The 13,387-nt window shown below is 37.1% G+C and overlaps 1 protein-coding gene across 1 annotated transcript in view; it reads left to right on the plus strand.

Moving 5' to 3' along the window:
- The window catches only part of LOC149815440 (protein ACTIVITY OF BC1 COMPLEX KINASE 8, chloroplastic-like), a 90,081-nt gene that overhangs the window by 57,736 nt on the left and 18,958 nt on the right, over nt 1–13,387 (plus strand). The window contains exons 6-11 of the mRNA XM_089988260.1: nt 3,235–3,333; nt 6,125–6,235; nt 6,322–6,401; nt 6,562–6,631; nt 8,120–8,193; nt 8,320–8,389. Of these exons, the coding sequence (XP_089844386.1) occupies nt 3,235–3,333; nt 6,125–6,235; nt 6,322–6,401; nt 6,562–6,631; nt 8,120–8,193; nt 8,320–8,389 (504 nt within the window). The remainder of the gene's footprint in view (nt 1–3,234; nt 3,334–6,124; nt 6,236–6,321; nt 6,402–6,561; nt 6,632–8,119; nt 8,194–8,319; nt 8,390–13,387) is intronic.

Consider the following 13,387-nt stretch of genomic DNA (forward strand, 5'->3'; position numbering starts at 1 on the left):
TGGCTCGAGTTCCTTCCATGTCCAGCACTAGATATTATCTCATCTTTGTTGATAGCTATTCTCGATATACATGGATCTTCTTTATGAAAAGTAAATCTGAAACCTTTAAGTTATTTCATAACTTTCATTTCTTTGTTCAAAATCAATTCTCTGAGAATATCATTTGTTTTCAATGTGATGGAGGGGATGAATTTTCTTCAAATGACTTTATTAGTTTCCTCCAGACAAATGGGATAAGTAGGCAGGTGTCTTGCTCTCGTACACCTCAACAGAATTGGATTGTTGAACGGAAGCATCACCATATTATCGAGAGTGCAATGAGCATGATGCATGATAGTAATCTTCCAGTTGCCTTCCGGACAGAAGCTTTTCATACAACAGTCTATGTCATAAATCGATTGCCCATGAACATCTTGAAAAAAAAATCACCCTATTTTTCTTTGTATGGTGTGCATCCAAATTATCATGATTTGCGTGTATTCGGGTGTGTATGTTATGTTCATGTTGACAGTTCAATGCGGCATAAGTTTCAAGATAAGGCCTTAAAGTGCAGATTTGTTGGGTATGCTGATGATTACAAAGGCTACAGATGCTGTGATCCCATAAGCAAGCACATCAAAATATCCAGAAATGTTGTGTTTGACGAATCAAATTTTGGTCATAATGCTACTATTTCTCCTGAAATTGAAGTTTATCACCCTTGGTTGAACTCGGATCTCTTTTCTAGAATTGATGATGTTTGTTCATCTGAATGTCATAAAAGAGATAGAGAGAAACATATCTATTGCTGAGCAAATAACTTAGGAAAATGTGATTTCTAGGTCACTATCGGCCCCAGAAAGGTATAAAGGCATTGTTTACTCTCGACATGAGAAGGAGATACCTCTCAGCTCTAATCAGGAGTAGAATTTTTCTTCTATTTCCATTCAATCTCCTGTTCACAGAAGGTCTACCCGATCTCGACATCCAATTGATAGGTAGGTTAGTTATGAGAATTTTATGATGGATTTTCAACTCTTCTTAGCCTTTTTGGGCAAGGAAGATCAACCCACCACATTTTATCAAGCAATAAATTCTAAGAGATGGATTGAAGCTATGAATGAAGAAATGGAGGCTCTTCATGAATATGACACTTGTGATATTGTTCCCAGACCACACGATCGAAATGTGGTTGGGTCAAAGTGGGTGTATAAGATAAAATATAAGCCAAATGGTACTATCAAGCGATACAAGGCTAGGCTGGTTGCCAAAGGCTTCACACCGAAGCAAGGACAAGACTATGATGAGACTTTCAGTCCGGTCATGAAAACGGGCACTATCTGCATCATACTATTATTGGTCGTTGAGCACTAGTGGACTCTCAACCAACTGGATGTGAAACATGTGTTTCTACATGGAACTCTGAAGGAGGAAGTATACGTGGAGCAACCCACTGGGTATGCAGAAGGAAACTCTAAAGAATACATGCGCAGGTTAAAGAGAGCTATATATGGTTCGAAGCCAGTATCTCGATCTTGGTTTGACAGTTTTTTGCTCGAAGTAAAAAAATATGGTTTTATTCAGTCTCTTCTTGACCATTCTCTTTTCATATTCAAATGCAAAGATATAGTTATCCTGTTATTGATATATGTTGATGACATTATCATTACATGTAACTCTAATGAACATATTGAACATGTTAAAGAACTTCTGAACCATAGATTCAAGATGAAGGATCTTGGTAAACTGTGATACTTTCTTGGAGTAGAAGTTGACAGGACTCCTGAAGGCATGACACTTACTCAACATAAGTATACCGTTGATGTTCTTAGCAAGAAAGGTATGACAGATTGCAAGCCTCTAAGCACACCCAGTGTACTTCATCAGAAACTCAATTCCCAAGATGAAGATTTGTATGAGGACCCTACAGGATATCGCAGGACAATAGGAATGCTTCAGTATCTTACCTTCACTTGGCCTGACATTGTCTATTCTGTCAATCAGGTATCTTAGTTCATGCATGAACCGTATATTGGGCATATGGAAGCTGTTAAACGCATTCTTCGATATTTGAAGGGAACTATTGGAGATGGTCTTTTGTACAGAAAGAGTATGCATGGCCATCACATGCATGAACTTCTTACTTACACAGATGCAGATTGGGCAGGAGATCTAGATGAACGTAGGTCAATCTCAGGATACTGTATTTTTATTGGCCTAAATCTTGTCTCCTGGAGCAGTAGAAAACAAAGGGACATAGCCAGGTCAAGCACATAAGCTGAATATAGATCAATGACAACGGCTACAGCTGAAGTAACATGGATCAGACACCTATTGACGAAAATAGGAGAATCGATTTCTAAAAGCGTTCTCTTGTGTGACAATCAAAGTGCTATCAATATGTCATTCAATCCTATCTATCACAGTCGTGCCAAGCATATTGAAATTGATCAACATTTTGTAAGACAGAAGGTCGAAGAAAAGGAAATTGAATCAGAATACATTCAGACTGCTGATCAAGTTGCTGACTTGTTTACAAAAGGACTTATCAAGGACATATTTTGGATGTTAAAAGGCAAGTTATTCATGGTTTAAAACCATGTACAACTTGAGGGAGGGTGAAAAAACGTCATTCACGACTAGGTCTGGATCTCAGATCTCAGGATCCTGACCCAATTTGTCTTGTTTATCAAAACACATGCTCATTAATGGCATGCTGTAATTTTAGTATATTATGTAATGGGTATTTTCGTACCCTAATTACTGTACTTGTGCATACTTAATGAGAAGCATAAACCGTATACCCTATTGGGGTTTCTTCTGCAGCCATCAGAGCCTCTCTCTCCTCTCTCGTCGCTTTCTCACAATGAGATGATTAATATACAGTTTAGTATCTGTTTTCAAATTTTGGTCACGCCGATCACCTATATGCATGCATTCAATATCCATAGCTTCTGCTGATGTTTCAGTGTCAGCATAGACATATTTTGATGTTAGTTAAATGCAGACTGTGGAATATTTTTATATCAATGCAATATATTTTGTTATACTTGTTTTGCAAAATAAGCAGACATTTTTTTCCTTGCTGTAATTTGTTCCTGTTTTATGATGGCATCACACTTTGAAGGCATGTTATTTATAAAAGATGCAAAATGATTTGTGCATTTCAGTCATATCACTTTATACCACTTTGACTTGCAGTATCTGTTCTCTGCTGATTGGTTTGTTTTCTGTGTTCATGTTATCTATGATCAGGTCATTTCTGAATATCTACAGAAGATTGATCCCAAATCAGATGGTGCAAAAAGAGACTGGGTTGCCATATACGATGAGTGTGCAAGCGTTCTGTATCAGGTTTTGTTGGTTTTCTGTGTCCATGGATTATGCCAAGACCAAAGGACTTCAGCTAGTATATACTAATATATCGGCTTGTCTCTCATCTTTCTTCTTCTGATTGTCAAAAGTTTGTTAATTAGTAATTATCCAGGTGGGTGGCAAGGCTTCTTCTGTAACAGGCATACAGTACATAAATAGAAGAGAAAAAATCAAGTGATGCTTATCTTTTACATAAACTAGATATTTTGCCCACCCAAGCGAAGGGCTTGTTGGTTTCTCCAGTTGCCAAGGAGGGGGGGGAATGATCTTTGTTTTTGAGTTTTTTTTTTAATTAGTTTAATTATAAATAGAATTTTCCCTCACTCATATTTTTCAACTATTAGTGGTTTTTTTTTTATATTTGCCAACTCTTGATAAGAAAAGTTTCTAATCATCCACTTCTGTTTGCCTACGTACATATTTTTGGGAGGGAGAGACTTATAATTATTAATATTAGTTAAATAGTAAATCTTCATATGTATTTAACATAGGGAAGTTTTAGTTGCATTAATATATTTGTTCTTATCTATATCTCATTTAACTAATAAACAAGCTCAAGAGATCCACATTTTAAAAGTACTTGGTATTATAGTAAAAAAATTATTTTAAATGGCATTTAAATGTTGGAGTTGGTGAGCATCCTTTAATTTTATATTACATGGAGATGCACACACGTGTATGTGTATATGTGTATGCGTATGTGTGTGTGTGAGTTGCAATGGAGGATATGGAAGAAACACTCCAATGTTGAATCTGAGAGTTGATTGTAATAAAATAACACAAAATTACAAGATATATCTATGGGCTTTGAGGCCAAATACACGCCACTATGGGCAAATACACAAGCCGCTAAGGGCAAATAACAAAGGCACTAAGGCACAAGAAAGCATTCAAGAGAGAAGAACACATAAAAATATTAATTTTCATTCATAAAATGTCTTTAACAAGCATACTTTACAATGGGAAGGAAACCATATATATACATGAAGAGGACAAAAGAGAAGGCATACTAGCTGTTAGACATGCCTAACGGCTAGTAGCCAATAGCTAGTTTCAAAAAACTACAACAAGATTTTATATATATTACAATATACATTATATGTATTATATAATATATGTACAAAGGATATACATATATGTATATTCATACAAGTAATATACGGATATACATGCAAGTATTATATGTATATACATACATATAAGTATATGCATATATATGTATATAATGAAAATACATCAAATATTAACATTGATATGAATTTTATGAGAAAAGTTTGCATTAAATGCTTCATTATGTTGCTCCCTGTCACCATTTTTCTTCATTAAAAATTTTCATATTGCACCTTTTTATACTATAGTTTTTTTTCCACTTAAGCTAGAGTTGTTCTTTATTTTGAACTTGTTTGCTGCTAGTGTAATAGTTAAAGAATCCTTCTTAATTGCCTTTTTCTTTGTATCTTGACTCACTAATCATTTTTTAAGAGACTTTTTTGCATATTCTTATGAAAAGACGTGCTTTCCTTTAGGTGAAACTTATATACTTCCATTTTTTAGTGAGGTAATTCACAAATTGGAAATTCAACTGTTTTTTCTATTCTAACTGTAGCAGCAGACTGCACCCAGGTGCTTTTGTTTATATAAATACAATTGTTTAACCCATAAAAATCAGTGGACTATTACCTTCATGTATTTTAAATATTGTTGGTTTTCAGTCATATTTTGCTCAGAGAGCAACAAATTTTTTGTGTCTACAATGTTTAATGAGTGATCCTTTCTTATGTTACAAGAGTATGTATGATTTTACTATTAGTTTGATATAACACTTTCAACTAACTAAAGGACATTTATCTCTCATCACAGAGAATCTTGCTGAAATAAATTACTGCTACGAGCCATCATTCTTGGCAATCCATTTCTTGGGAAGCATATTTTAGGTAATGTTGAATGCTGTCACATGGATATGGCTGAAGATACGGGGATACGGCTATTTTCGATGTAACTAATATACAAGGGGACACGGAACGCGACTCAAAATGGAGTATCCATGTGACATAGGTTGAATGAAGTTGTCTATTAGATAGACATATGTTGGAAATGATTGAGACCAGTGCTCATTAAATATGAACTCAACTTCCAAGCATTGTTGGTTATACTGACTGTTCTAGAATTTAAGATTTGTATTTCATAGTTTATGTCATTGGTCAATTTATTAAACTATTCCTGTGATATGAATAAAATCATTATCATTCTCTAAAATGGAGTATCCGTGTGACATAGGTTGAATGATGTTGTCTATTAGATCGACATATGTTGGAAATGATTGAGACCAGTGCTCATTAAATATAAACTCAACTTCCAAGCATTGTTGGTTATACTGACTGTTCTAGAATTTAAGATTTGTATTTCATAGTTTACGTCATTGGTCAATTTATTAAACTATTCCTGTGATATGAATAAAATCATTATCATTCTCTAAAATGGAGTATCCGTGTGACATAGGTTGAATGATGTTGTCTATTAGATCGACATATGTTGGAAATGATTGAGACCAGTGCTCATTAAATATGAACTCAACTTCCAAGCATTGTTGGTTATACTGACTGTTCTAGAATATAAGATTTGTATTTCATAGTTTACGTCATTGGTCAATTTATTAAACTATTCCTGTGATATGAATAAAATCATTATCATTCTCTATTTTTTGTTTATCTTTTGTGCTTTATTAGGGCTTCTGAGAGCTGCATCTTATGAGATTCAAATGTCAATGCAGGAGATTGATTATTCCAAGGAGGCTGCTAATGCAGAAAAATTTGCTGAAAACTTTAAAAATATGGATTATGTAAAAGTTCCAAAAATTGTTTGGGATTACACTACCCCACAGGTTCATTGCTTTGTGATTGCCACTTTTGTAATTCCTACAGTGAACATGCTTTCTTCTGGTTAACCTGCTAAGCCAGGTTTCTGTAGGTGCTGACGATGGAATATGTTCCTGGGATAAAAATAAATAGGATAGCAGCCTTAGATCAGTTGGGTGTTGATCGACAAAGGTTAGAATTATTTTTTACTTCATTCTTTTGAAGTTGGATCTAAACTTAAATGACTTGTGCTCTTGACAAAATATAGACTGGGATTGTTTTTTAATATAAACCAGGACATTGCTTTTTATTGAACATAGAATGCTTGATGGTATCATTGCTTCTTCTGCAGGTTGGGTCGATATGCTGTTGAATCTTACTTAGAACAGATCCTTTCCCATGGATTTTTTCATGCTGATCCTGTGAGTGATTCAAACTAGAATTTACTCTGAATATGGTTTGCTTAATTTTAGTTGAATGTGGAGAAATCTACACAGCAGTTGAATGAAGCCCTGTTCTGGAGTGAGATTGCAGTATCATGATTGACATTAATGAAGGCATAGTTGAAAACTAGTTTACATTTATATAGATCTGCTTCATATTGTAACCATGACTCAACCCATCAGTTTGTTTCTATGTCCAGACTCAAAACATAGTTCAGCTCAATTCTTGACTAAATTAGCAAGAGTATATTTAAAGGAATGTGAAGCAGTTGAATCAACTCCTTTGCTGGAACGATCTTGAAGTGGCCTGTTTGATGTTAATGCAAATAAAGTTGGGAACTAGTTTAACTTCATTTAGGTGTGCTCCAACTGAAATGTATTCTTGTTCTTCTTACTGCATCTTTCGCTTGATATGATCAATTCAATGTGACATGGATAATTATTTAGCTTGATTTTTCTACATGATAATGTTTTCTATGCAGTCTTGAGGTTCATTTTCGGTCTGCAGTTATCATTTGTCTTGCAGAAAATTTTATGGCTTGTTTTCTTGGTATAAATGGGTGGCTCTATGAGAATAAATGCCACAAATGCATTTCAAGTTTGGCTAGTTTCTTCTAGGTAGATGGGAGGTTGGTCACACTTGAAAATAAGATAAACAAATATTTTTAGAAGTTCACTATACACAGTGAAATGGAGATAGATAAGCAAATGTTCCTAGAAGTCTACTCTACACTTGATGGAGATAGATTAGCAAAAGTTTCTAAAAGTTTACTCTAAATTGTGAAATGCTTTTAGCACGGAAGCATGAATAGGATTTCCACAACTTAGAATGATCATTATGTATATTGTAACTTTAAAGGAGTGGAATACTTCATGTTAGCACTGTAAATGTTTGCAGTTGCAAATTTCTTTCAATTAGACTGTTTATTATTTTTCCTAGAGCAAGAATTCTCTTGCTAATTAAGATGAATTTGTGCATGAGGGTTGTGTTGGTGTACCTGTTTTTCACATTGAAATAGGAACCTATAAGATTCTTCATGGATGAATTTTTTTTTGACAATTATAACAGTCCCTGAAAGGGTTAAATTGTTTGAGATTGGACAGGAGGATGTAGGAAGAGAACTTTATAGGATTTGTATTAATTTTTCCTTTTAATGATGCATGGTTCTCAAGTTTCAATGTTTTTAATCATTTTAATTTCTTGAAAGCAACCATTTTGATGAAACAAAGAGAGAAGAACAAGCCAATTTTGTAACCACAATGCATCTTATGTCGATTTAAACTTTTTCCTATTTTATTGTTCATTACTTAATATTCTTGCTCTTTCATATTCGCTAAATTTTGCTTAAATTGTTGTTATCATGGCGACTGCTGTTATTTTTGGTTTTCAAGAGTATGAATGTACAACCAGTGTACACACAGTTTCATTCTCTTTGACATCCCGGAATGTTTCCTTTTGGTTTTCAGCATCCTGGGAATATTGCTGTAGATGATGTAAATGGTGGAAGACTCATCTTCTATGATTTTGGAATGATGGGAAGGTAGCTTGTAGTTTCGGTGTTGAATTTTCTTGGAATTTGGAATTGACTATAGCTTTTCTGTTTCTTTTTCTACTTCTGGAATTTGGAATTGACTACAGTTCTATACATGATTTACAATGTGTGCAGCATAAGCCCAAACATTAGGGAAGGTTTGCTTGATGTTTTCTATGGAGTGTACGAGAAAGATCCAGATAAGGTAGCTCCTTTCATTTTCTTCTTGATGAAAATGAACAACCAAGTCCTACATACCATGGTGTTTCAAACAGAAATTTGTAGTAACTAGTTATGATAAGGGTATTTCATATAACTAATAGTTCACTAAATTTCAAAGTGTTACGTGCAACAAGAAAATTTATTCAATCAAGTTTAAGGATTTACATCTTTGCCAGCATGTTTTTGTAAAAGTGTATTAAAAAAGACACTACAATCAAGACACAAAGTTCTTGATGAAAAACGTGTGCACAAATGCACAATAAGAACTCTTAGAACACTTGTGCACAAAGGCACAACCTCAAATATCCCACAAATGCACTAAGGCATAAAAAGGAATGAAAAACTTTATTAGATAATGCTTGGGCTTTGTCCCAAAGCCATAACCAAATACAAAGACGAGGGCTCTATTTATAGAGCATCAAAAAAACATTTTGTGGGCCTTGGAGGGGCTCCACATGTAGTCGTTGGAGCCCCTTCAACGATCACAAATGTGACCGTTGGAGGGGCCCAACGACTAATGGTGGCAATCGGGTCGGGTTGGCGGGTCAACATACCTCAACACGAACCCGACCCGTTTATTAAACGGGTCGGTTGTGGCAAACACGAACCCGACCCATTTATTAAACGGGTAACCCGACACAACACGGTTAACCCGTTTAATAAATGGGTCGGGTCGGGTAAACGGGTTGGCGGGTTGGGTCATCTTTCTGGCGACGTTGGTGTCGTTCCTCACGCAGATTGGGAAGAAGGCCTGGCCTTTAACAAGGCTGTCCCAGATCCTCCCGCAACTCCTCCGAGTAAGGAGACTGTAGTCGAAGGTGAACGATGGATACGCCGCCGGAATCCACCGCTTCATCACCAGACACTCACCGGAGCCGACGGGCCCCACAAGGTTCCTCCGATTAAAGGAGAATGTCTGGTCGGCATTGCTCCCGGCCTTGGATCTCAGGGAGGAAGTTGTTGTTTCCCAGTATGAGCACTTTGAGATCCCCCAGAGTTTTGATCTCCGTCGGGATCCTGCCGGAGAGTTTGTTGCCCCACAGGTCCACAAGTTCCAAGCCATGGCACCTCGCGATCTCCGGCGGGATCGTACCCGCGATCAAGTTCTCCGATATATCCAACATAGTTAGCCCGCACCCGCCGGCGAATATCTCCGGCGATAACTTGCCGGAAACATTGTTCTCCGCCAGGGAGAACTTCGTGAGACGGTCGAACCCCTGCCATAGCTGCCCGGTGAACCTGTTCATGCTTAGGTCGAGGGACCGATGCTCGACGCACCCGTTCAAGCAGCCGAGTATATCGCCGGAGAAGTGGTTGGACGAGAGGTCGACGGTGACGAGGCTGCCACAGTTGGGCGAAAAGCTCGACTTGATCCCCCCTCTGAGCCGGTTCACCGAGACGTCGAGCATCTTGAGGTTCACCAGCCCGGAGACGTGGAGCTCTCCCTCAAGGATGTTGTAGGAGAGGTTCAGGTAGCGGAGGGCGGCGCACTGGTTGAGATCGGCCAGAATCCGTCTGCTGAGGGTGTTGCCGGAGAGGTTGAGGGAGTCGAGCGCGGTGAGCGAGGAGAAGCACGGGTAGAGCTCGCCCCGAGACGTGGAGTAGGAGAGGTCGATCCCAGTCACACGTCCCCCTGAGCACGTGGCTCCCTGCCAATGGCAAGGCGACACATCGTCCTCCTTCCACGCCTCGTACTTCCCGCGGTTCACCGTGTTATTCAGGCTGAGGAACCTCTTAAGGCCTAACTCGTTTATTAAACGGGTTGGCATACCCCTAACACGAACCCGACCCGTTTAATAAACGGGTTAGGCGGGTCGACCCGTTTACGACACGAACCCGTTTAAGCCAAACCCGAACCCGACTAAGAAGCGGGTTGGTGGGTCGTGTCAGATTTTTCCACCCCTACCAACGACTATATGTGGGCCCCCTAAGGTACACAAAGTACAATATTTAAAAGAAAAGAAAAAGAAATAAAATAAAAATATACAAACATATTAAAAAAGATGAATATGCGTAAAAAGAGAAAAAGACTAAAATACCCTTACGACTGATGTATATTTGTATATATATATATATATATATATATAATTAGATAGATACATGTACATATATATGAAATATATATGTATATGTATCTCTCTTTATATATATAAAAAATATATATGAGCATTATAATGATTTGATATTACAATTTAACACTCCCCCTCAAATATAGGGCATGATGACCGAAAGTTTGCCAAGAAGGAAGTTGAACCGCAGAGAACACAATGCTTTGGTGAAGAAATCTGCCAAATGATATTCTGAAATTACATACGGAAGATCTATGACTCCTTTCAGATATGCTTCTCGAACATAGTGACAGTCTATGTCACATGGGTGCGGGTGCGGGTGCGGGTGCGACACGGGTGCGGTGCAATTTCAAAAATTTTGGACACGGGGACTCGGCTATATATATATTAAAAATAAAATAAAATATATATATATATATATAAGACTCGGTCAAAGTTGTGCCCATTAGGGGACATGTGATGAGTTGTGAAGGCATTCTGTACACTTTCTTCATACAGGAATAATTCACTTTTGGGCACTTTCTTCATACATTGTAATAATTCACTTTCTTCATACAGGAAAAAACCACAAAAACTTGAGTTGTGCCCATTTTGTACTTAAAACTTGAAAGTGTACAGGTTTTTTAGTTGTGATGGGTTTTTTTCCTTACAGCTGTAGCCCAGAAAATTTAAAAAAAAAAAAATCAAAAAAAAAAATATTTCCAAAAAATGGACCAAAATAACCCTGGGTGCGTTGACCGCACCCAGGGTCGGGTTGACCGAGTCCGAGCCGCACCCATGTCGGTGCGTGTCGACGCTGGTGCGGCGACCTTGGAACCGAGTCTGTGTGACATAGGTGACAGTCCATCTCAATGTGTTTAGTTCACTCATGAAATGCAGGATTTTTAGCAATATAAATTGCACTCTTGTTATTACAACAAAGCTTGGTGGACCCTTCTACATTGATCCCCATGTCTTCTAATAGCTGATGAATCCATACAATTTCCATGGTAGTAGTTGTCATGGCTCGATATTCAGCTTCGGTAGAGGATAAAGACACTTTTTGTTGTTTCTTACATCTCCATGAGATCAACGAGTCTCCTAAAAATACACAAAAACCAGTGATAGAGTGACGGTTATTTGGATCACCTCTCCAGTCAGAGTCAGTATAAGCAATTAATTTCAATTCAGAGGAAGATGATAAGAATACTCCCTTATTTAATGTACCCTTTATGTATCTGATGATCCGCAAAATGACGCTCATGTGAACAGATGTTGGTGCATGTTGAAACTGCTTGCGGTATGAACTGCATGAAAAATATTTGGTCTAGTAATATTTAGATACATCAATGATCCCACAAGCTGTCTGTAGGGAGTGGGATCTGTGAAGGGAATGCCATCATCAATTTTCATTTTGGCTCCTACTATAGCAGGAGTCTCACAAACTTTATCATTTGTAATACCTGACCTGTCAAGAATCTCAGAGACAAGTATAGTTTGAGATAAAAAATACCTTCTATGAGAGTATGCCACTTCAATTCCCAAAAAATAGGTTAGAAATCCCAAGTTAGACATCTCAAACTTATCATTTAAAACTGATTTTATGCTTTTAACTCCTTTAGTATCACTTTCAGTTATTAGCATATCATCCATATATAAAAGCAATATTACTATCCCTGCATTGGTTTTTCTAACAAACAAAGCAGTGTCAGTGAAACAGGATGAGAATCTATTTTCTAACATTACAGAATTAAATCTATCATACCAAGCCTTGTAAACTTGCTTTAGACCATAGAGTGCTTTTCGAAGACGAAGCACTTTTCCATTGGGAGTCTCCATTCCTGGCGAAGCATCCATATATACTTCTTCATTTAGATCATCATTTAAAAAAACGGTTTTAACATCCATTTGATAGATGTTCCACTTATTAATTGAAGCAACAATGATGAGACATCTGACAGTGACCATTCGGGCCACAGGGGCAAATGTTTCTTCATAGTCAATTCTATATTCTTGACTATATCCTTTAGCAACTAGCCGAGCTTTATATCTCTCAAGAGATCTGTTGCTCTTAGTTTTTACCTTAAATACCCATCTACACCCTATTGTTTTCTTACCTTTGGGAAGATCTTGGAATTCCCAAGTTTTAGCCTTGTTGAGGGCTCTAAGTTCACAATCCATCGCTTTTAACCATTCATCATTCTTTTTGGCATCTTCGAAGTTTCTGGGTTCTACATAGGTGTGAATGGCACTTAGACAAGCTCTATGCTTAGGTGTAAAAGAATCGTATGAGATGAACCTAGAATGTACCTTTCTATTTCTCTCAGTTCTTCGTAGGTTTTCTTCATTTGTTGAAGTTGAGCCAATAGGTTCACTGTATTTTTCGATTGTACTTCTAAAACTGCTTCTGTCTCTACGAGAATATGTTATAGGATCTCTCGATGCTCCTTCATCACTGTGTTGGTAGGTAGATGGATGGAGGGAAATATTTTCCTCATCTTCATTATCACTAGCCTCATTATGAGTGAGTTCATCGTCACTATCATCATTTTTAGCTAACAACTCAAATAAAAAAGAATAATCCATATTTTCTTTATAAGATTCACTTCTTTCAAAACCATTAACATTTTCCAGAAAATTCACATTTCTAGAAACATATAACTTGTCATTCTTAACATCATAGCATCAAAACCCTTTTTGGGTTTTGGAATATCCAAGGAAAACACATGTAATGGCTTTTGGTGAGAGCTTGTTGTTCTTGTCAGTAAGAACAAAGCATTTGCAACCGAAAATTTTCAATCGACTATAGTCAGGTTCTTTGGTATACAACATTTCAAAAGGCGACATTTTGTTCAAATTTTTAGATGGTAGCCAATTTATAAGGTAGACAGATGTTAAAGCAGCTTTGGCCCCAAAACCTTTCGGGATGTTTT

This window comes from Nuphar pumila, chromosome 15 (genome assembly GCF_984573655.1).
Source record: "Nuphar pumila chromosome 15, dmNupPumi1.hap1.1, whole genome shotgun sequence".
Lineage (NCBI taxonomy): Eukaryota > Viridiplantae > Streptophyta > Magnoliopsida > Nymphaeales > Nymphaeaceae > Nuphar > Nuphar pumila.